The sequence below is a fragment of the Sphaerodactylus townsendi genome, linkage group LG05 (assembly GCF_021028975.2).
Source record: "Sphaerodactylus townsendi isolate TG3544 linkage group LG05, MPM_Stown_v2.3, whole genome shotgun sequence".
Taxonomy (NCBI): domain Eukaryota; kingdom Metazoa; phylum Chordata; class Lepidosauria; order Squamata; family Sphaerodactylidae; genus Sphaerodactylus; species Sphaerodactylus townsendi.
In genome coordinates this window covers 131,519,867-131,543,564 of record NC_059429.1, presented here as the reverse complement: position 1 = coordinate 131,543,564, position 23,698 = coordinate 131,519,867, and the positions used below count along the sequence as shown (strand labels likewise).

Here is a 23,698-nt window from a genome sequence, read left to right as displayed (position 1 = left end):
GGGGGTGGGGGGGGGGGGGGGTGGGGGGGGGGGGGGGTGGGGGGGGGGGGGGGTGGGGGGGGGGGGGGGTGGGGGGGGGGGGGGGTGGGGGGGGGGGGGGGTGGGGGGGGGGGGGGGTGGGGGGGGGGGGGGGTGGGGGGGGGGGGGGGTGGGGGGGGGGGGGGGTGGGGGGGGGGGGGGGTGGGGGGGGGGGGGGGTGGGGGGGGGGGGGGGTGGGGGGGGGGGGGGGTGGGGGGGGGGGGGGGTGGGGGGGGGGGGGGGTGGGGGGGGGGGGGGGTGGGGGGGGGGGGGGGTGGGGGGGGGGGGGGGTGGGGGGGGGGGGGGGTGGGGGGGGGGGGGGGTGGGGGGGGGGGGGGGTGGGGGGGGGGGGGGGTGGGGGGGGGGGGGGGTGGGGGGGGGGGGGGGTGGGGGGGGGGGGGGGTGGGGGGGGGGGGGGGTGGGGGGGGGGGGGGGTGGGGGGGGGGGGGGGTGGGGGGGGGGGGGGGTGGGGGGGGGGGGGGGTGGGGGGGGGGGGGGGTGGGGGGGGGGGGGGGTGGGGGGGGGGGGGGGTGGGGGGGGGGGGGGGTGGGGGGGGGGGGGGGTGGGGGGGGGGGGGGGTGGGGGGGGGGGGGGGTGGGGGGGGGGGGGGGTGGGGGGGGGGGGGGGTGGGGGGGGGGGGGGGTGGGGGGGGGGGGGGGTGGGGGGGGGGGGGGGTGGGGGGGGGGGGGGGTGGGGGGGGGGGGGGGTGGGGGGGGGGGGGGGTGGGGGGGGGGGGGGGTGGGGGGGGGGGGGGGTGGGGGGGGGGGGGGGTGGGGGGGGGGGGGGGTGGGGGGGGGGGGGGGTGGGGGGGGGGGGGGGTGGGGGGGGGGGGGGGTGGGGGGGGGGGGGGGTGGGGGGGGGGGGGGGTGGGGGGGGGGGGGGGTGGGGGGGGGGGGGGGTGGGGGGGGGGGGGGGTGGGGGGGGGGGGGGGTGGGGGGGGGGGGGGGTGGGGGGGGGGGGGGGTGGGGGGGGGGGGGGGTGGGGGGGGGGGGGGGTGGGGGGGGGGGGGGGTGGGGGGGGGGGGGGGTGGGGGGGGGGGGGGGTGGGGGGGGGGGGGGGTGGGGGGGGGGGGGGGTGGGGGGGGGGGGGGGTGGGGGGGGGGGGGGGTGGGGGGGGGGGGGGGTGGGGGGGGGGGGGGGTGGGGGGGGGGGGGGGTGGGGGGGGGGGGGGGTGGGGGGGGGGGGGGGTGGGGGGGGGGGGGGGTGGGGGGGGGGGGGGGTGGGGGGGGGGGGGGGTGGGGGGGGGGGGGGGTGGGGGGGGGGGGGGGTGGGGGGGGGGGGGGGTGGGGGGGGGGGGGGGTGGGGGGGGGGGGGGGTGGGGGGGGGGGGGGGTGGGGGGGGGGGGGGGTGGGGGGGGGGGGGGGTGGGGGGGGGGGGGGGTGGGGGGGGGGGGGGGTGGGGGGGGGGGGGGGTGGGGGGGGGGGGGGGTGGGGGGGGGGGGGGGTGGGGGGGGGGGGGGGTGGGGGGGGGGGGGGGTGGGGGGGGGGGGGGGTGGGGGGGGGGGGGGGTGGGGGGGGGGGGGGGTGGGGGGGGGGGGGGGTGGGGGGGGGGGGGGGTGGGGGGGGGGGGGGGTGGGGGGGGGGGGGGGTGGGGGGGGGGGGGGGTGGGGGGGGGGGGGGGTGGGGGGGGGGGGGGGTGGGGGGGGGGGGGGGTGGGGGGGGGGGGGGGTGGGGGGGGGGGGGGGTGGGGGGGGGGGGGGGTGGGGGGGGGGGGGGGTGGGGGGGGGGGGGGGTGGGGGGGGGGGGGGGTGGGGGGGGGGGGGGGTGGGGGGGGGGGGGGGTGGGGGGGGGGGGGGGTGGGGGGGGGGGGGGGTGGGGGGGGGGGGGGGTGGGGGGGGGGGGGGGTGGGGGGGGGGGGGGGTGGGGGGGGGGGGGGGTGGGGGGGGGGGGGGGTGGGGGGGGGGGGGGGTGGGGGGGGGGGGGGGTGGGGGGGGGGGGGGGTGGGGGGGGGGGGGGGTGGGGGGGGGGGGGGGTGGGGGGGGGGGGGGGTGGGGGGGGGGGGGGGTGGGGGGGGGGGGGGGTGGGGGGGGGGGGGGGTGGGGGGGGGGGGGGGTGGGGGGGGGGGGGGGTGGGGGGGGGGGGGGGTGGGGGGGGGGGGGGGTGGGGGGGGGGGGGGGTGGGGGGGGGGGGGGGTGGGGGGGGGGGGGGGTGGGGGGGGGGGGGGGTGGGGGGGGGGGGGGGTGGGGGGGGGGGGGGGTGGGGGGGGGGGGGGGTGGGGGGGGGGGGGGGTGGGGGGGGGGGGGGGTGGGGGGGGGGGGGGGTGGGGGGGGGGGGGGGTGGGGGGGGGGGGGGGTGGGGGGGGGGGGGGGTGGGGGGGGGGGGGGGTGGGGGGGGGGGGGGGTGGGGGGGGGGGGGGGTGGGGGGGGGGGGGGGTGGGGGGGGGGGGGGGTGGGGGGGGGGGGGGGTGGGGGGGGGGGGGGGTGGGGGGGGGGGGGGGTGGGGGGGGGGGGGGGTGGGGGGGGGGGGGGGTGGGGGGGGGGGGGGGTGGGGGGGGGGGGGGGTGGGGGGGGGGGGGGGTGGGGGGGGGGGGGGGTGGGGGGGGGGGGGGGTGGGGGGGGGGGGGGGTGGGGGGGGGGGGGGGTGGGGGGGGGGGGGGGTGGGGGGGGGGGGGGGTGGGGGGGGGGGGGGGTGGGGGGGGGGGGGGGGGGGGGGGGGGGGGGGGGGGGGGGGGGGGGGGGGGGGGGGGGGGGGAGGGGGGGGAAGGGGGGAGGGGGGGGGGAGGAGGAGGGGGAGGGGGGGGGGAGGGAGGGGGGGGGGGGGGGGGGGGAGGGGGGAGGGGGGGGGGGGAGGCGGGGGGGGGGGGGGGGGGGGGGGGGGGGGGGGGGGGGGAAACGGTTCCTGTTGATAGTGTTCTTATGCCCGGACACAGATTTTAGCACTTCCGCCTCACATCCAACCAGCTATTCCATTCTCCCAACAAAGAAAAACCACGAAAAGCCGACTTGAGAGCAAGCGGGCGGCCGTGCATTTCCCCCAAGAGCCTGAGTCACTCCCAGTCCCTGAAACAGGCTCTCGGGGGAATGCCCGGCCGCTCCCTCGTTCTCATTTTTTTGTACGAAAAACATACTTGTAGTACCAGAATTTCACAAAAATACGAAGATCACAAAGCATGCTTCAATAAAGCATGAAGTTTAGTACAGACATGCTGCTGTTCGTTGCAAACCGTAAGGGCATTGTGCTATTCACTTTTCAAGTGCCTACTCACTATTCAAGTGCCTACTCACTATTCAAGTGCTTACTCACTATTTCAAGTGCTTACTCACTATTTCAAGTGCTTACTCACTTACTTTTACCATTCTATTTTTGTCTACATCTACGTTACCCTCCTAGGGAGGAGTCCGGCCGTTCCCTCCTTTTGGGGAGGCTTTTTAATAAATTGGGTTATGGGACGCCTGTTATTATTGTACTGACCGCTGTTTTAATGGATTTTAGTAAATGTAATAATTGTTTATGTGGTCACTATTGTGATCTTTTGTTATAAACTGTATATACGTTGACGTTGTTGGGCACCGCCCAGAGCCCCTTGGGGATGGGGCGGTCTACAAATCTAATCAATCAATCAATCAATCAATCAATCAATCAATATTTTCTTTGAAAAGGGTCACATGGGAGCATCGGGCAAATGGACAAAATACTGTGGGGCACCCTTCAATTGGTGGTGGTAGAAAGTGTTGTCCTGTCGCAGGCGACTTATGGAAACCCCATCGTTTTCAAGACAAGGGATAAATAGAGATGGTTTGCCACGGCCTGGTTTTCTGTAGCGACCTGAGTATTCTTTGCTGTTCTCCCATTCTAGTGCCAACCAGGGCAAACCCAGCGTGGCTTCCAAGATCTCATGAGATAAGGCTAACTCCGGCCATCCAAGCCTTTGAGTGGTTATTGAAAAAGGCTGATTCTTGAAATGGACCAAAATGCTAGCAAGACACCGATGCCTTATCCCACAGTTCAACAGCGCCATCTACAGGAACTTTTAGAGTACTGATGTGCCATGAAGTCAAAACTGGGGTGTTGTGGGTTTTTCCGGGTTGCGTGGCCGTGTTCCAGTAGAGCAGTGGTTCTCAACCTGTGGGTCGGGACCCCTTTGGGGGCCGAACGACCCTTTCACAGGGGTCGCCTAAGACTCTCTGCATCAGTGTTCTCCATCTGTAAAATGGATAAATGTTAGGGTTGGGGGTCACCACAACATGAGGAACTGTATTAAAGGGTCGCGGCATTAGGAAGGTTGAGAACCACTGCAGTAGAGGATTCTCTGAAGATGCCAGCCACAGATGCAGGCGAAACGACAGGAGAAAAATGCTACTGGAACACAGCCATACAACCCGGAAAACCCACAACACCGTAGTGATTCCGGCCGTGAAAGCCTTTGACAATGCAAGTCACAACTGATTTACAACAACCCCACCAAGGGGCTTTCAAAGTTCTCACCTTCTGCACAACGGAGAGAGAATTCTCTACTTGTAACTCTTTTGATGCTTTCGTGCTGTTTTTTTTTCATTTACAGTTTTATAATTTGATCTCTAGTATAAGAAATCTGCTACCCAAAGTTCAAAGCCCCACTGCATATAAAGTAATCATACTAAATGTCAGCATTTCATTTTGAAATCCAGTTCCTCCTAGGCAGAGGTGGGATCCAGCAGGTTCTCACCAGTTCCCGAGAGTGGGCTACTAACACGGGGCAAGTCTGCCGCACAAACTTGCCATCTAGTCCTCCCTCCAATCATTTCCTCCAGGAAAATGGATTTCTATACTCTGGACATCACCTGTAATTCTGAGGTATTCTGGTTGGCAATCCTAAACCACTGATATGCATTTGTGCTGTGTCCATTCATTGCTGATTTAGATACAGACCACCTGAGATTGAAGCATATCTAGTAAAACATTATATTAGTTATACTTGACTATATTGGAATCCTTTGGTTCTTTGAACTAAATAAACAACAACAAAAAGAGTTTGGATTTATGCCCCACCTTTCTCTCTTGTAAGGAGACTCAAGGTGGCCTACAAGCTCCTTTCCTTTCCTCTCCCCACCTTGTGAGGTTGAGGGTGGGGTTGAGAGAGTTCAGAGAGAACTGTGACTGGCCCTAGGTCACCCAGCAGGAACGTAGGAGTGTGGAAACACATCTGGTTCACCAGATAAGCCTCTGCCACTCGGGTGGAGGAGTGGGGAATTAAACCCGGTTCTCCAGATTAGAATCCACCTGCTCTTAATCTCTACACCACGCTGGCAAATAGGACTTTTGGTTTTGTTTGATGTTTTTTCTGAACAGCCTGCAAATGTGTAAAAGTCCAGACCCATTTTAGCTACCGAGGAGGAAGCATCTGCGACAGAATGTTAAAAGACTGACAACAGGTGCGGGCAAAGCTGCAGCTCAGTTTAGAAAGCAGGCTTCTTGTTATTGGCTGTTGTGGGTTTTCTGGGCTGTGTGGCCATGGTCCGGTGGTTTTAGCTCCATACGGTGCCGTGGAAAGAAACACATCTTGCTGTGACATGCCCCTCTGAAGATGCCAGCCATGTGAGCGGGCAAAACGTTAGGAGCACAAACTACCAGGCCGCGACCCCACAACCTGGAAAATTCACAACAGCCAGTTGATTCTGGCTGTGAATGCCTTCAGCAATACATTTTCTTGTTATTCAAAGGCCAACCAAGAGTCCCAGTACCCTTCTTTAAAACACTAAGCCTTGCATGGATCCAACCCTACTGCATCAACAGCTTTTTATTTCCTTGCATTCCCATTGCTCGGGCCACGACTTCGTGAAGTTCCATCATACTTTGGTCCAGGGGTCTGCAACCTGTGGCTCTCCAGATGTTCATGGGACTACAGTTCCCATCAGCCCCTGCCAGCATGGCCAATTGGCTGATGGGAATTGTAGTCCATGAACATCTGGAGAGCCACAGGTTGCAGACTGCTGTCCCACCGGGGCATTTTTGAGCTGTACTATTTTTACATATGCAGGTTCTCCTCCACTCCGTTCCCCTTTCCAGTCTTTCCAGCCATTTGATTTTGCTCTTCGTTTCTCTCCATTGCAAACTGTTCTACCATCTTCCTCTGTGCAGAATTTCCAGCAATCCCATCAGAAGCCGTCTCCGTTGTCTGGAGAAAAATCTACCATGCCACCCAGCTTCACTGAACTGACTACACTTGTAGTCCAGCCTTTGCACCGTTGAACTACATCTCCCATAGTTCCTCGCGGCGCCGCACCCATCACAGCGCACTGCTTTATGGGAGCTGTAGTCCAGGGCTGTGACTCTGCGCTAGCTGACGAAGGCGTCGCGAGGGGAGGCGGGACTACAACTCCCAGCGTGCCTCGCGCCTGCGCATCAACGGAGTCTGGGGCTGTGAGGGAGCGTCTGTTCTTCATCGCGGCCGGCCGGACTGCGGCACGGCTCGCACGGCAGCGCCCAGCCGCATCGTCGCAGCAAAGGGGGTGCCGCCGCCATGGGCGGGGAGGAAGAGATTGTGCGCATCGCCAAGCGGCTGGACAAGATGGTGGCTAAGAAAAGCGCGGTGAGTTGGCTGACTGGCCGCCTCCCCTTCGCCGCCTGGGAGCCCCGCCCCTTGGCAGCGCGCGCGCCGGCCCGCTCGGAGGCCCCGCCCCCCGCCGCTGCCTCCTGAGGGGATCTGCGGCTCTTCGCCCGTCACTCTTGGAGGCTTCCGCCCCTTCCCCCCCCCCCCACGCCGCCCTCCGCGCTCCTCTTGAAGGATTAGTCCCGCCCACTACAACCGTCCTCTGGAACGTAGCCCCGCCCACTGCCAGCTCGCAACATTTTCAAGCTTCACACCTTTTAGCCCCGCCCTTGCAGACCCCCGTCGTTTGGAAGATAAGCCCCGCCCTCCATTGGGAAACAGCCCCGCCTCTTCTTTCCTCCTTGTCTCGTCTTGCAAGGAGCTAGCCCCGCCCACCACCTCGTGCTTTCTTTCCTTTCCCGCCATTAGCCTCATTGGTATGTCTTTACCCTGCCTGTCTACCTTTCTCACAGTCCAAGCTCCACCCACTTCCTCCTCCTTTTTTGACTTTCATGACTTCTTTCCTTTCCCGCCTTCGGCTTCAGCAATGCCTGTATGTGTTTAACCTTCTCACAATCTCATTGGTTCCCCTCATGTGGTAAGCTCTGTCCACCTCCTTGGGCCATCTTCCCTTTTGCATCAACTGTATGTCATTGGCCCCGCTATCTATGTTTCTCACAGCCTGATTGGTGCCCCTCATGTGGCAAGCTCCGCCCACTGCCTCATGCTTTCTTTTCCTGCCTTTCCCCCCACTCCTTCCACCTTTTGCCTTAGCCTGGACAAAAATGTCCCACATGTTGGCTGTAATGGCGTAATTCATTGGCATAATGTTAATTTTGTCCCCTTGAGATTAGCCTTTGGCTCTTTTTCTGAAGTTCCTTACATTTCTTCTCACAACAACCCTGTGTGGAAGACAGAGTGATGACGTGGTGTTCATTGAGGTGATTAACCAGCATCTGAATGATGGCATTGACAGAAAAGAAGATCGTACCAAAGAGATGCCCCCATGTTGGCATTCTCCACAACTGGCATCTATGAAATTGACCCTTCAGTGCCAACTTGCCAAAGGTTCAGTGCTTACAGTGCTGAGAGTTTGGGGTTCAGATCCTCACTCTGCCTTAGGGTTGCCTACCTCCGGCCAGGGCCTAAAGATCTTGCAGAATTACAACTTATATCCCAATGACAAATATCTGTTCCTTTGGAGAAAAGAATCCACTGCTTTGTAGGGTGGACTCTATGGCACTGTACCCTGCTGAGCAGTGGCGTATCGCCAAGGGGACAGGGGGCATGATGTATCAGGGGGGCGCACATGCGCAATGCACTGGGCGCAGTTTCCCCTCGCTCCGGCCCTGCTGCTGAGGTCCCTCCCCTTCCCCAACCTCCCCTTCCCCAACCTCCACCCCCAAAGTCCCATCCTGGAGCTGGCTATCCTAATTCTACCCTGACACTCATTGGACGACGCCCGGTCAGCCAATCTAACCTACTTCATATGGTTGTTGTAAGGATCGAAAGAATGTTGCAAGGTGTCCCAAACTTAGAGCAAAGGTAGGATAAAGATTTAAGAAAGACCTGAACAACGTGGCCATCAAAATCCCGTTGGTTAATAGCCTTGAAAGGAGCGTTCAAAGAGGACCGTCTGATTTCACTTTATTTATTTAAAATATCATATCTGGAGGCTTCAAGGTGCCAAGCTAAAATCTTGGCTGCAGAGGGCTAAGCATATTGTGCGGCTGTTCCTTCCAGCAGAATCCGCCATGCAAGATAAATAAAAACAAACATCCATTTAACTTGCATTAGTAATACAGGTTGCTGCGTTCAGCTCTTCGTGGAATAGCATTTGGTTAACTTTGCTGAGCAGCTGCTAAAGACAACAGATAATTTGATTTGCTTTGTTTGGTCCAGAGTAAAAATAGTCCTCGTAATGTGAGAAAGAATGCATGAGTCTCTCTTTTCCAGGCCAGTACATGTTTTGAAACAGAGACTTGTTTTTTTAAAAAAAGGTGCCAACCGACGTGACGAGAGGGTATGAAATAAAAGCTTTAGAGGATATGACTGAGGAAGGTTACCCTCGTTCACACAGAGGATCATAGAGTTGGAAGAGATCACAAAGGCCACCAAGTCCAACCCCCTGCTATGCAGGAAAACACAATCAAAGCATCCCTGTCAGATGACCATCCAGCCTCTCTTTAGAAACCTCCAAAGAAGGAGACTCTACCACTCTCCGAGGCAGTGAATTCAGAGGTGGGATCCAGCAGGTTCTCACAGGTTCCCGAGAGTAGGTTACTAATTATTTGTGTGTGCCGAGTGGGGGTTACTAATTGGTGATTTTGCCACATGATTTTTGCCTTAGTTACGCCCCTCCTCTCAGCAGTAGCGCCCAGAATTTGAAGCAGTCTAGCAGGAGGTGCACCGGTGTGTATGGCAAGGTGCCCGCGCCTGCATGCACTGCTTCCCCACCCAAGGATCTCAGCAGCAGCTGCTGCATCCTTGCCACAGCCTCACCTAGGAATGCCCTACCCCTGAAATGCCCGGCCATGCCTCCCCTGTCATGCCCTCACCAGCCCCTACTATGGCTTAACGCCTACCAGTTTGAATCCCACCACCATGGGAACCTGTTACTAAAATTTTTGGATCCCACCACTGAGTGAATTCCACTGTCAAACAGCCCTGACAGTCAGGAAGTTCTTCCTAAAGTTTAGGTGGAATCTCTTTTCCTGCTATTTCACTATCCAAGTCTTTGATAAAAATATTGAATAGCACTGGGCCCAGGACATAACCTTGTGGCACTCCACTACCCACTTCTCTCCAGGATGAAGATGAGCCATTGATGAGCACTCTTTGTGTTCAGCCAGTCAACCAATTACAAATCCATCTAACAAATATATTGTCTAGTCCACATCTTTCCAACTTACTTGCAAGAATATCATGGGGCACCTTGTCAAAGACCTTACTAAAATCAAGATATTCTACATCCACAGCATTCCCTTCACCTACCAAGTTTGTCACTCTATCAAAAAAAAAGAGATACGGTTAGTCTGGCATGACTTGTTTTTGAGAAACCCACGTTGATTTTCAGTGATCACATTATTCCCTTCCAAGTGCTTACAGACTGTCTCCTTAATTATCTGCTCTAGAATCTTTCCTGGTATCGATGTCAGGCTGACTGGGCGGTAGTTGTTTGGGTCCTCTTTTTCCCCCTGTTTGAAGATGGGGACAACATTAGCTCTCCTCCAGTCTGCTGGGGCTTCTCCTGTCCTCCAGGAGTCCTCAAAGATTACAGCAAGCAGTTCTGAGATTATTTCTGCCAGTTCCTTTAATACCCTGGGATGTAGTTCATCAGGCCCTGGAGATTTGAATTCATTTAAAGTATTCAGGTATTCCTATACTAGCTCTTTATTTATTCTGTGCTGAATTTTCCTTATTGTATCTTCTGTTCCATTTCCCCCCAATTGAGCACCGTTTCCTTTTTGAGAGACGACTGAGCCAAAGATGGTGTTGAGTAGTTCTGCCTTTTCTCTGTCCCATTAGAATTTCACCATCTTCTCCACGCAGTGATCCTATCATATTCTTTTTCTTCCTTTTGCTACAGACATGCCCTTTTCTCCCCACCTCCTGCCGTGCCTTATTCCACATACTTCTCACCTCAACCCGTTCCTCCGAAAGGAACCCTGACGTTTTAGGATTTTCCTGTCAGTCTGGCAAAGAGAGATTTTTCTGGCTGGAAGAGAAAAATGATAAGAAAAACGGGCTACCGGGGACATGTTGCCCGCCAGCCGTTCAGAGCAAAAGGACAATTCAGCTCCTCCCGAATGCCAAAGGAGAAACTTGCCAAATATAGTCTGAAAAAAGGGGTCCAACCAACCACTCAAGCGAAAGCTACTTGTATGTCTCAAAGTGATTCCAATCATTTCCTAGAGTAGGGAGTGACCTTTGCATCCTTAGTTGTTATGGATCTCTTCATAGCCTCCTTGATCAGCCCCTGCCACATGGCTAACTGGACTTCAGGCTGGAGGGAATTGTAGTTCATAACGTCTGGAGTGCCAAAGGTTCGCCACCACGGCCCTATAGGGTGGCCAGCTCCAGGTTAGGAAATAACCTGGAAACTCTGGGGGTGGAGCCAGAAGAGGGCAGGGGTCAGGGAGGGGTGGGACTATAATGGGGTATAATACTGTATAGTCTGCCTTCCAAAGTGGCCATTTTGTCCGGGAGAACTGATCTCTGTTTCCTGGAGATCAATTGTTATCCCAGGAGATCTCGTCACCGCCTGGTGGTTGGCAACTCTATTTTCCCAGTAGTCTTTGCTCCCACCTAGAATCGTAGAATTCTGCTCACAACCTGAGTTCAACCCTAGAATCGTAGTTGGAAGAGACCATAAGGGGCCATCAACTCCAACCCCCTGCCATGCAGGAACACACAGTCAAAGCACTCCTGACAGATGGCCATCCAGCCTCTCTTTAAAAACCTCCAAAGAAGGAGACTCCACCACACTCTGAGGCAGTGCATTCCACTGTCGAACAGCCCTGACAGTCAAGAAGTTCTTCCTAACGTTTAGGTGGAACCTCTGTTTCTTCACCTTGACCCCATGACTCCTGATCCTTGACTCTGGAGCAGCAGAAGACAAGTTTGCTCCCTCACTGACATGACATCCCTTCAAATATCTAAACAGAGCTATCATGTCACCTCTTAACCTTCTCTTTGCCAAACTAAACATCCCCAGCTCCCCGAGTCTCTCTTCGTAGGGCGTGGATTCCAGACCTTTGATCATTTTGGTTGCCCTCCTTTGGACCCGTTCCAGCTTGTCAATGTCCTTCTTGAATTGCAGTATTTACTATTATATGCAGACATAAGCTTTGAACATCAAAAATGTATTACGCTCCCCAGAAATTAGCCTCTTATTTGCAGGGGCTGTCTGTTGAGGGCCCAGCTGCTCCTTTCTCCTGGTGGGCTCCCTTCGGCCAGAAAGAGGAGAAACAAAAGAGATTTTTTTTAAAAAAACGGTCCCAGTAATAATTGAAGCCAGTCTTTTGTTGTCGTTCTCTCTTTCTGGAAATGAGAGCAGCAGAGAGAGCCTCCGGCTCGCTTGGCAGCAACAGGCTGAGAAGTTCAGTTTGGCCTGCCTCTGCGTTGGCAGCATTGTGCATGGGAATTCGGAATGGCGTTGCACGGTCAGGGAATTTGATCCCATGCCCATGATGCTGTGTGGAATTTCCTTTCAAAACGTTAGTTTTTCTTACCCCCACAAGGCTTGTAAATTGCACACCAGTTCCACAAACTGACCAAGCCCTTATTTTTTGCCGCACCGAGCTGTTGTTGTTGTTTGGGTCGTCTTCGGGGGCACCAGAATGGCACTGCGGCAAATGGATAAAGTAAAACGAGCCAGCATGGCGTAGTGGTTAAGAGCACTCAACTCTAATCTGGAGAACCAGGTTTGATTCCCCACTCCTCCACATGGCTGGCAGACGCTTATCTGGTGAACTGGATTTGTTTCCCTACTCTTATACGTGAAGCCTGCTGGGTGACCTAGAATCATCGAACCATAGAGTTGGAAGAGACCGCAAGGGCCATCCATTCCATAAGAATATAAGAACAAGCCAGCTGGATCAGACCAGAGTCCATCTAGTCCAGCTCTCTGCTACTCGCAGTGGCCCACCAGATGCCTTTGGGAGTTCACGTGCAGGAGGTGAAAGCAATGGCAGGAGGTGAAAGCAATGGCCTTCTGCTGCTGCTGCTCCTGAGCACCTGGTCTGCTAAGGCATTTGCAATCTCAGATCAAGGAGGATCAAGATTGGTAGCCATTGATCGACTTCTCCATAAATCTGTCCAAGCCCTTTTTAAAGCTATCCACTGAACATCCCCAGTTCCCTAGTCTCTCCTCGCAGGGGCCGGTCACGGTTCTCTCTGAACTCTCTCAGCCCCACCTATCTCACGAGGTGTGAGGAGAGGAAGGGAAGGTGTTTGTAAGCCGCTTTGAGACTCCTTATGGGTGAGAAAACGGGATATAAATCCAAACTCTTCACAATTCTTTTTTTAAAAAATAAAATTTATTGAAATGTTAAAAAGAAGAGGTGGTTTACACAGATATGTAACAAAAACTTATACCATATTTGGTTACAATACCACACAAAAAGGAAGTCTTTTAATTTTGTTGTATAAAATGAGAGTTATCTAACATTATAACTCTCATTTTATACAACAAAATTAAAAGACTTCCTTGCTGTACAAAGGAGTAGTTTTCCTTTGATTATTCATTAATCCTTCCTTAATGGATAAGTTCTTTGATCAACTTCAATAGTATTGTTACATTCTTAAGTGCCTCACAATTCTTAAATATCCCATGCAATAAACCAGGGTGCCCCATGTGGACACCGTGGCACCTGCCAACCCTTTTCCTGGCACCTGGGAATTGTTTTTAGAAAGAGGCTGGGGGGCAAGTGAGCTTTTACCCAGTAATGCTTTTGATTGGCCATTGAAGGTTTGACTGGCTGTGCAGATGTTTAAACAAAGGTTTAAAAAAGGTGCCCCACAACGGGGAATCTTCACTCTGTTGCTGAAGATAAGGTGAATCAGTCACTATGAGGCTGGGCCCGTCTCACTGCCAGCATTCCAGAGCCTGCATGCAGGCTTGAAAAGGGTGGAGGAAGAAGAAGAAGAGGAAGAGTCTGGATTTATACTCCTCCCTTTCTCTCCTGTAAGGAGACTCAAAGGGGCTGACAAACTCCTTTCCCTTCTACCCACCCCCACAACAAACACCCTGTGAGGGGGGCGGGGCTGAGAGAGCTCCAAAGAACCGTGACTAGCCCGAGGTCACCCAGCTGGCATGTGTGGGAGTGCACAAGCTAATCTGGTTCCCCAGAGAAGCCTCCACAGCTCGAGTGGCAGAGCGGGGAATCAAACCCGGTTCCTCCAGATTAGAGTGCATCTGCTCTTAACCACTACGCCACTCTGGCTCTGACCCCTGCCGAAAACCACTGCTGCCTGTCAAAAGAAGTGATCCAAACTAGCCCTACACATCGAGCTTTTTGAGAGGCTCGGCTGGGGTTGGAGCCTGCTGCTTCCGACTTTCACGAAGTTGAACGGGACTGAGATGTGCTGGACGGAAAATTGCGCTCTCCAGATGCAGCCGAAACTGTTGTCCTTCCAGCTTCCACCCTCCGATTGATCTGTCCTCAGCGCCTGATTGATCCGTCCACCGCCCTGTGGGATTGCACTGTGGACTGGGGGTGACTCAGAGACACAACCGCTTGATGGAGAGGGAGTCATCCATAGCCAGCCAGCAACCCTGTCAGTTCGGACCTCTTCCCGCCTGTGTGGTTAGCCTCCGCAGAGCACGCGTTTAGAAAAAAAACTCCAGTACATTTATTGAGCTGAAAGCCCTGACTGACGGAAAGGGGGGCGGAGAAACGGCCGGACAGTCACAACATATCCCAGGCGGACATGAGCTTGGTTAGCGCTGTAGAAAGTTGGCTGGCATAAATGTGTTTTCATCACACGGAGGCCTGGACGAAAGGGAGGGAGGGTGAATTCATGGGTTGAAGCACGAATCAGATTTATCGACTTTGAACACATCTGCTGATGTGCTAAAACATGACTACAGGTAATCAAACTTCAGCGGCCCACTGCCAGCATGTTATGGACTGAGTTTTCCCTATCACCCCTACCAGCCACGATGCTGGCAGGGATGATGAGAACTGTAGTCCATAACATCTGAGGGGTCATGTAGCTTGACACCCAAGGCCAAAAAACTACATGGGAGCTTTAAAGTTTACATTAAATGTGTGATTTTTTTTAGGTGCAGCAAATCACTTTCCTCTTGCATCCCTGGGCTGACTTTCCCACCCTGCTGTCGTTTGTTGTCGTTGCTGTCTGGTAGGCAATGGGCTTTCACTTCTGTGTGCAAATATAGACGTGAACGAGGGAAAGCGGAGCTGGGTAGAAGCTTAGTTTTCTGCTTATCCGGGCTGTGGCGCAGAGACGTTTTGATTTGGAAACTAGCTCATTGAAGGGGTGAAAGGGAGGGAAAGGGCGGATAGTCTCCCAATTGTTGGTATGTAACAGATTTAGGTGCCGTGATCAAAATTCTCTTTTTGCAAAATTCTCCTTTTTCCTTTGGGACAGTTTCCGGGAGCCTACCGGGTCGGGTGGATCCAGGAAGTGCCATAGCAGATGTTTAGCTTTGATCTGTCTGTCAGAAACTGGGAAGGACATGCCCATTATATCTTCCGCACTTCTGGGGGAAGAGGCAGTGGTTTCACAAGGCCCATTGTCCAGACCCTGCGGCTGGATCCTGCACTGGCTCTTTGGGGCTCACCCCTCTAGCTCCCCTGCACACTGGGAAATTTCTCCTAAGCGCCACTCCACGATAAGTTTTATTCACATATCGATCTTGCTTCAGAGAGGAATGCTTGCAGATTCTCTCCTGTTGCCAGAATCTGGAGTCCTCCTGAATTTTAGACGATTTAGAACTGCAGCTGCTCCAGAGGAATTTTCCGAAAGCATGTCTGTGCCTCATCGATCTTGTGAATTAACTCAATATTTTGTCAAAGGCTTTCACGACCGGACTCAACTGGTTGTTGTGGGCTTCTTGGGCTGTGTGGCCATGGTCTCATGGATCTCATCGCTTAAGCACATCTGTGATTCAGGGAGCGGTATTCAGGAGTGTATCACAGAGAAGTCTGTTACACACTGTGTCCAGGGAGAAGGACACAAAAGACACATACCACTAAACATCCCCTTCTCACTGGACACAGTGTGTAGCACACTCCTCTCTGTGATACACCTCTGAAGATTCCAGCCACTAATGCAGGCAAAATGTTAGCATCAACCAGACCACGGTCATACAGCTCGGAAAGCCCACAACAACCAGTTAACTCAATATTTGCTGGACCTATTTTCAGAAGATCTCATAGGAGCTGTTCAGATTAACTTCAATTTGCCATTTTATAAGATTTGTTTCCTTTTGTTTTTGTTTCCTTTTCCAGGAAGGGGCAATGGATTTGCTGAAGGAGCTGAAAAGTATGCCAATAACCCTGGGCTTGCTGCAGGTAAGCTGTGCTGCCGAGTATCCTCCTCCGCCTTCTGTCCAGGTGCCAGCTTCTGAACCCTCCCCACTGCCATTTCATGTAGGTGTTGTAAAGTAGCCTTGTTTCGTGGTCTGTGCACGCCTGATCACCCTGAATGTGATAAATATGTATATTGCAACTCCTAAGATATCAGAATGTGATGAGGGTTTGTGGCACACCCTTCCTCGGTCAGTCCAAATTCCTGTGACAAGGAAACGCATTCAGAGTAGCTTAGTTGGCCAAACCGCGCCGGTCGCGCGCAGTCTATATTTTCTGCCTCATGCCCCTGCAGGCGCCCCCCCCTGTAAACCCCCCCCCCCCTTCAGAGTGCCTTACCTTCTTCCATTTTGTTCTTCCTAGAACTTTTCAGGCTGAAAAGGACTCCAGTTCAGGGCTTAAAATTATCTGATGGGAACTATATTTCCTAGGAGACCTTGTGAGCCCTTAAGGTCTCCTGGGAACTGTAGTTCCTCTAGGGCTGTTTCTTAGCCCGTATTGCTGTGAACAGGCTTTTTTCAAACTTGTAGAGAAAGTTTCAAATTAGGAAAAGGAAAGGAACCTGTAAGAGGTGTGGGAAGGGGGGTGGGGGGGGCATCGTGAGGGAAGTGGGTAGAGCCTGAGGGCTTAATTTCCTCAAGCATTCCCCCAGGCGTCAAGCCTCAGATGCACGCCAAGACCCCCCTGGGTCCCCTCTTTGTAGCTCCGCCACTGGGAAACCCCAATTTTGTTTGTATAATCAATCAAAGCAAATTATTGCTTCCCTGAAGTATATATTGTGGCTTCAGCATTGAAATTTTCACTCGTTTGGGATGTTTTGGCAAAGAACACAAGATGGAGCGGATCAGTGGATCCATCTAGTTCAGGGGTGGGCAATTATTTTTTCCATGGGGCCGCATAAGAAACAGAAAATATTGTGGAGGGCCGGGCCGTGCTGGCGAGGATGAGAGCGCTTGAAGCCCTCGCAGAGAAGCCGGCCAGCCAGGCAGACCCGGCTTCTGCGGAATGGCTTTCAAAGACGCCGCCTCCCCCCAGCACAGCAGGGGGGGCCAGTCAGGGTCATCCCGCCGGGTTTGGATGTGGCCCATGAGCATTATAGCAATGCCCAGGTCTGATCTAGTCTGTTTCATACTGCGGCCCTGGAAAGTTGGTGAGCGTGGCATAGAAGCAAATGCCTTCTGCTGACATTACGTCATAGTTCTGGAGGTTTTCAGTCTTTGAATATGGAAGTTTTCTTTAGTTTCCATGGCTTGTAGCTGCTGATGGATTTCACTAACGCCCTTGAGAGCCAGCGTGCTATAGTGGTTAAGATCAGGTGGATTCTGATCTGGAGAAGCAGGTTTGATTTCCCACTCCTCCCCCCCTGAGGAGACAGAGGCTTCACCCTGAGTGAACCAGATGTGTTTCCTGACTCCCTACGTTCCCTGCTGGGTGACTCCTCAGGCTAGTCATTAGTTCTCTGAATCCTCTCAGCCCCACCTACCTCACAAGGTGCCTGTTGTGCCAGGAGAGGGAAGGGAAAGGGGAGCTTGTAAGCCACCTTGAGTCTCCTTTCCACTATACCAGGGGTAGGGAACCTTTAACACTCAAAGAGCCATTTGGACCCGTTTTCCATGGGAAAAGAAAACACTTGGAGCTGCAAATGGTAATTTTTGACATTTTAAAATAAAAGATAACACTGCTATATATGGGGGGGTTTTTTTTTACCTTTTACTCTGCTCATTCCCCCGAGAAGCACATGGATGCGCCTCGCCCCTGCTTGCCTTGCAGAGCGGGCAAGAATAGAGACCAGCGGCTCGGCAGCCGGCCTCGCCGGCCGGCCAGGAAAGCTCCCACCCGGCTCCTGCCGGAGCAGGCGAAGGTGAAGCCAGCCGTGCAGCCAGCTGCAGGCCGGTTGGTGCAGCAGCCTGCTCAGCTCTGCCACTGCATGGGTAAGGAGATGGAGACCCAGTGACTTCGGCTTTATGGAGCCGCAGTGCAAGGGCAGAAGAGCCGCAAGCGTTCCCTACCCCTGCACTATACCATGCTGGCTCTTAGTGACACCAGCATCAGGGTCACTCCAGCTCCACAGCCCTTCAAGCTCGCCTCTCTCCACCCCCCCCAGAGATTGCTTCGATAGTTTTTTTTTGTATATCCATCTATCATCTATCTATCTATCTATCTATCTATCTATCTATCCTATCTATCTATCTATCATCTATCTATCAGTACCCATCTACTTCTTATGGAATATCGATGCGATTTCGTAACCGACGCGATCGATCGATCGATCTTGATCGATACTGAGGTCTATGCGATTTTCTTGCGGCACATCTATCGATCTATCTAATCGATTTTACCTATCTGATCTGGCCGATCGATCGATTCCATCGAATTTGACTCGATCGATCTATCATCTATCTATCGATCGATCATCTATCTATCATCTATCGATCGATCGATCGATCGATCGATTGATTGATTTCTCGCTACAGTAAAAGTAGTACTTCTTAGTGGAATAGCGTCAAGTCGCCAAGGGATTGTTCAGCGGCCTTGATCGCTACTGAGGTTTTTTGCGATTTTTCTTGTCGGCATTTTTGCCTTGCCGGCCACATCACGATCTGCTAATTTATTTCAGATAATAGCAGCAGTGGCGATAAGTGGCAGATAAGAGCAGCAGTGGCGTAGTGGCTAAGAGCAGTGGCTAAGAGCAGTTGCACTCTGATCTGGAGGAACAGGGTTTGATCCCCGCTCTGCTGCTTGAGTTGTGGAGGCTTATCTGGGGAATTCAGATTAGCCTATACACTCCGACACATGCCAGCTGGGTGACCTTGGGCTAGTCACAGTTCTTCTGAGCTCTCTCAGCCCCACCTACCTCGCAGCGTGTTTGTTGTGAGGGGGGAAGGGCAAGGAGATTGTAAGCCCCTTTGAGTCTCCTGCAGCAGAGAAAGGGGGGATATAAATCCAAACTCTTCTTTTTCTTCTTCTTATTGCCTGTCGGTTTGCAGTCCACTCGCATCGGGATGTCTGTGAATGCCCTCCGGAAGCAGAGCACAGACGAAGAAGTGATCGCCCTCGCCAAATCGCTTATCAAGGCCTGGAAAAAACTCCTAGGTAAGGGAATGAACCTGCTTGAGTGGATCCAAGAGAGGAGCCTCCCCAGATTGAACCAAACATCCCTTTTCTCCAGATGTCTGTTTCCAGCAGAGGCTTGCCAGATGCCAGTTGGCTGGGCATGTAAACGAAACTTTCCCCTGTGGCTTGTTCCTCCGTCTGATATTCAGAGGTATACGTAGAGATGCACCTTATCAGGTACCTCTTTCATCCACTCACATCTGCTCTTTGTTTGTCCTAAAGCACAGGTGTCAAAGCTTCGCTGTTCTTCCAGGCATGGATTATAACTCGAGCAGTTCCCATCACCCCCTGCCAGCATCATGCTGGCAGGGGATGATGGGAACTGTAGTCCATAACATCTGGAGGGCCGCGAGTTTGACACCTATGTCTTAAAGCCTGCATCTGGCATACAGTGCGGAACCGGGTCATGGCCGTATCAAAATCAGTAGTCCTTCAGATTCCAGATTGTGACTCAGGTGGTATTCATCTGTCAGGAGCGTCAGAGTCTTAAAAATATCTATCAGGAGTGCTTTGATCATGTGTTCCTGCATGGCAGGGGGTCGGACTTGATGGCCCTTGAGGTCTCTTCCAACTCTATGGCCTCTTCTGCCCGGCCCAAAAACAGCACCCTAGGTTGATGCCAGTAAAAACATCCTGGAAGCTAGTTCCCAGACAGCTGTTGCCATGCCAACCCCCCCCCAAAACAGCAGGAAAACGCCGCTTTTGAAACTCGCTCCCTAAGCGAGTTTTTTTAAAGGCACCCTGGCGTCTTCCTGCTGGCGTGAATAATAAGCGCAGCAAGACTGGTGTGTGGGATCGCCGCTTTTGACTCCTTTCTGAGAGCCCCATTTCCTACCTACCTCTCCTCTGTGCACAGTTCTGGACGTCTGGAGGAACATGTCTAATGATGCCCCTCCGACTCCGGCGGAGGTTGGAGGGGCGAAGCGTGCATGCTGTCCCTCCAGCCGGCCCAGAAACTGGGCAAGCAGGGAGGAGAGGTAGATGAATGGGACGAACTGCGGTTTGCAGCTTCGGGGCCACCCCCGCGGTACTATGCAAGCGGTCCAAAGCTCCACTGGCATTAATGTTGCCAGTGAACAGCCGTTTGTGCCGCCGTGCAGAAAGCAGCACCAAGTCCAACCCCTGCCATGCAGGAACGCAGACAATCAAAGCACTCCCCCCGGCTAGATGGCCCATCCAGTCTCTCTTTAAAACCTCCAAAGGAAGGAGACTCCGCACACACTCTAGGTAGTGCATTCCACTGTCGAACAGCCCTGACCATCAGAAAGTTCTTCCTAATGTTTGGGTGGAATCTCTTTTCCTTCCCCTTGAATCCATTACTCATTGTCCTAGTCTCTGGAGCAGCATAAGAACATAAGAACTAGTCTGCTGGATCAGACCAGGGTCCATCTAGTCCAGCATTCTGCTACTCGCAGTGGCCCACCAGGTGCCTTTGGGAGCTCACATGCAGGAGGTGAAAGCAATGGCCTTCTGCTGCTGCTCCTGAGCACCTGGTCTGCTAAAAGGCATTCTGATGAGATCTGAGGACTGGAGACTCAAGATTGGTATGCCATAGATCAAGCTTCTCCATAGAATCTGTCCAAGCTCCTTAAAAGCTAATATCCAGGTTAGTGGTCTCCTCACCACCTCCTGAGGGGTAGCATATTCCAAACACCAAATCACACGTTGTGTGAAAGAAGTGTTTCCTTTTATTAGTCCTGGTTCTTCCCCCAGGCATTTTCAATGATAGCCCCTGGTTCTAGTATTGTGAGAAAGAAAAATTTCTCTCTGTCAACATTTTCAACCCCATGCATAATTTTATAGACTTCCATAATTCCATAATAATTCCATAATTTTATAGATTTTATAGCAGAAAACAAGCTTGCTCCCTCACCAACAGGACATCCCTTCAGATACCTAAACATGGCTATCATGTCACCTCTTCACCTTCTCTTCACCAAACTAAACATCCCCAGCTCCCTAAGTCTCTCCCTCAGAGGTGAAATGGATTCCAGACCTTTGACCATTTTGGTTGCCCTCCTCTGGACCCGTTCCAGCTTGTCCACCTCCTTCTCGAAGGATATCCAACGTCTGCGAAGCAGAAAGAGAGAATTATAGCTCCGTATGACAACTGAATTCTTTTTTTTTTTGCTTGTGTCCTTCCCTGCCCTCCTGTACCACATTAAGATGCCTCAGAAGAGAAGAACGACGAGAAGAAAAAGAATTCCTCCCTGCCCACTTCCTCCTCCAGGGAGAGCAGTGATTCAAGAGACCAAAGGTAATGTTCCCCTCTAGCCAGAGGTGGCGCTCTGTTATCCCTTCCCACCCCTCCGCCTGGAGTTGCTTGCTCTTCATTTTTTGAGGTATCCATATGTTGTCCTTCCTTTCTGGATTGGAATGGGATTTCTAATCAGACCAAGCACTAGTGAAGGCCACCTTAAAGGAAGGGGAGGGGAGATAGGAGAGGGTGGGCTCAGATAGATCTGTCACTTTAGCGTCCTCTTCTTTTTTATTTTAAAGTAACGGATGTAAGTTGGAAAAATAATAAATGCCTACAAAACCCTGCGACTTCTGTGCGTTTATTTTTGGTTACCTTTGTTTATGGTTTATTTCACGTTCACGAGTTCTTGATTCTGTGTCATGCTTGTCTTTTCTTTATTAATAAAAAATATCCCTTCTGGTTTTGTTGATTTACTTTGTTGTTTCATTCTTTTTTTTCTTTATTATTAACATGTTCTACCCCTCCCCTCCCCCCACCCCACCCCCTTCTCCTTCCACTATGTACACAGAGCGTATTTTAGGGACAGGCAGGGAGGTCAGATTTTCGAGAGTAAAACTGTATTTACACCAGGTGTTCCGCTTAGAGAGGCGGGAAGAATGGCTGTATACCAACCATCCTGACTGCAGCAGTGATGGGGCACGTCAGCGTTATCAATTGCTACTTTAAGAACATAAAAACTAGCCTGCTGGATCAGACCAGAGTCCATCTAGTCCAGCTCTCTGCTACTCGCGGTGGCCCACCAGGTGCCTTTGGGAGCTCACCTGCAGGAGGTGAAAGCAATGGCCTTCTGCGGCTGCTGCTCCTGAGCACCTGGTCTGCTGAGGCATTTGCCATCTGAGATCAAGGAGGATCAAGATTGGTAGCCAGAGATCGACTTCTCCTCCATCAATCTGTCCAAGCCCTTTTTAAAGCTAAAAAGAGTCCCGCCAGGCGTACAGATGGAGCAACTACCTGGCCAGCAGTCCCCATTTCCCCCTCAAATATGGGGAGGGCCAGAGGCGTATTGGGGGGTAATGGTGCCGGGGGCAACGCCTGCTCTGGGCGCCCCCCCACGTCCCTCCCCGTGGTCCACTTGAGCCAGGGGGGCACACAGTTGGAGGGCGGCAGCAGCAGCTGGCAGGCCTGCAGCTTGCTGCAACCCAGTGGTTGCTGCCGCCCCCCCTCCCCCTCCCCGCTCAACCCTCAGCGGTGGTCCTGGCCTTCTGCCTTGTCTTTGGCCTCTTGCGGGGCCGGGCCGAGGGGTGCCCGGCCCACAAAAGGCTTCGGTCTGCGGGGGGCCATTTCGCGCCCCCCACATGACCAGATAGGTGGCGCCCGGAGACATGGGTTCCCCCATGTCCCTCTAGCACAGCGGTTCTCAACCTGTGCGTTGCGACCCTTTTGGGGGTCGAACGGCCCTTTCCCAGGGGTTGCCTAAGACTCTCTGCATCAGTGTTCTCCATCTGTAAAATGGATAAATGTTAGGGTTGGGGATCACCACAGCACGAGGAACTATATTAAAGGGCCGCGGCACTAGGAAGGTTGAGAACCACTGCTCTAGCAGGTATGCCCCTCGGGAGGGCAAATTGCACGGGCTCGTTTTTTTAAGTGGCGGCTATATTATAATCACCTTCTACCACTATGATGATATTGCAAATAATATATTGTTTAAAGGTAAAAAAACTCTCCCTCAGCTTAGAGCACAGGTGTCAAACTCGCGCCCCTCCAGATGTCATGGACTACAGTTCCCATCATCCCCTGCAGCATCATGCTGGCAGGGGATGATGGGAACTGTAGTCCATAACATCTGGAGGGGCGCGAGTTTGACACCTGTGGCTTAGAGGGACGGGGGGGGGGGAGAACCTCCCCTGTATTGATTCTCCGTGGCTGCTGCAAGTGCTGCTTGTCCACGGCACCAGTGAGCGCGCCCCGTGAGAAATGGTCTCATAAGAACGAGCCTGCTGGACCAGACCAGAGTCCATCCAGTCCTAGCACTCTGCTACTCGCAGCGGCCCACCAGGTGCCTTGGGGAGCTCACCTGCAGGAGGTGAAAGCAATGGTCTTGCTGCTGCTGCTGCTCCACGTGGAAGCAGCCCCCGTGAGCTAAATGGTTACGGGATTCTACCCTCGGCCCTCAGAGATGAGGAGATGGTGGGGTATGTGGTCAGCCAGGTGCAACCTGCCATTCCAGATTCATCCCAGGGTGCCTCCCTAGGGAGCAGCAGCGGCGTAGTGGTTCAGAGCAGGTGCACTCTAATCTGGAGAACCGGGTTTGATTCCCCCGCTCTGCCACTTGAACGTGAAGGCTTATCTGGGGAACTAGATTAGCCTGTGCACTCCTACATTCCTGCTGAGTGACCTGGGGCTAGTCACAGTTCTCTTGGGACTCTCTCAGCCCCACCTACCTCACGCGTCTGTTGTGGGGAGAGGAAGGGAAAGGAGCTTGTAAGCCCCCTTGAGTCTCCTTTCCACTATACCATACTGGCTCTTAGTGATACCAGCATCACGGTCACGCCAGCTCCACAGCCCTTTCGCTCCCTTCTCCACCCCTTACAGGAGAGAAAGGGTGGAGTGGGGGTATAAATCCAAACTCTTCTTCTTCCCTTAAACCTTGCTGTTTTGAGACAGCTTATGCAATTTGAGCTTTTCTCCCCAACCACAGGGACGGAAAGTTGCCGGGATTCCCATTTCTCAACTCGATTTCTTAGCACATAACATTGGGAAGTAGGAAACAGGCCTGAACGCTGAGGCTCTTCGTAAGATAA

General features: G+C 54.7%; 1 protein-coding gene across 1 annotated transcript in view; it reads left to right on the top strand.

Annotated features, from left to right (window-relative positions):
* The first annotated feature begins 6,332 nt into the window (after nt 1-6,332).
* TCEA2 (transcription elongation factor A2) overlaps nt 6,333-23,698 on the top strand; it is a 40,434-nt gene continuing 23,068 nt past the window's right edge. Inside the window, exons 1-4 of the mRNA XM_048498986.1 lie at nt 6,333-6,524; nt 15,503-15,565; nt 18,568-18,673; nt 20,861-20,951. Coding sequence (XP_048354943.1) covers nt 6,456-6,524; nt 15,503-15,565; nt 18,568-18,673; nt 20,861-20,951 — 329 coding nt within the window. The 5' untranslated portion in view covers nt 6,333-6,455. The remainder of the gene's footprint in view (nt 6,525-15,502; nt 15,566-18,567; nt 18,674-20,860; nt 20,952-23,698) is intronic.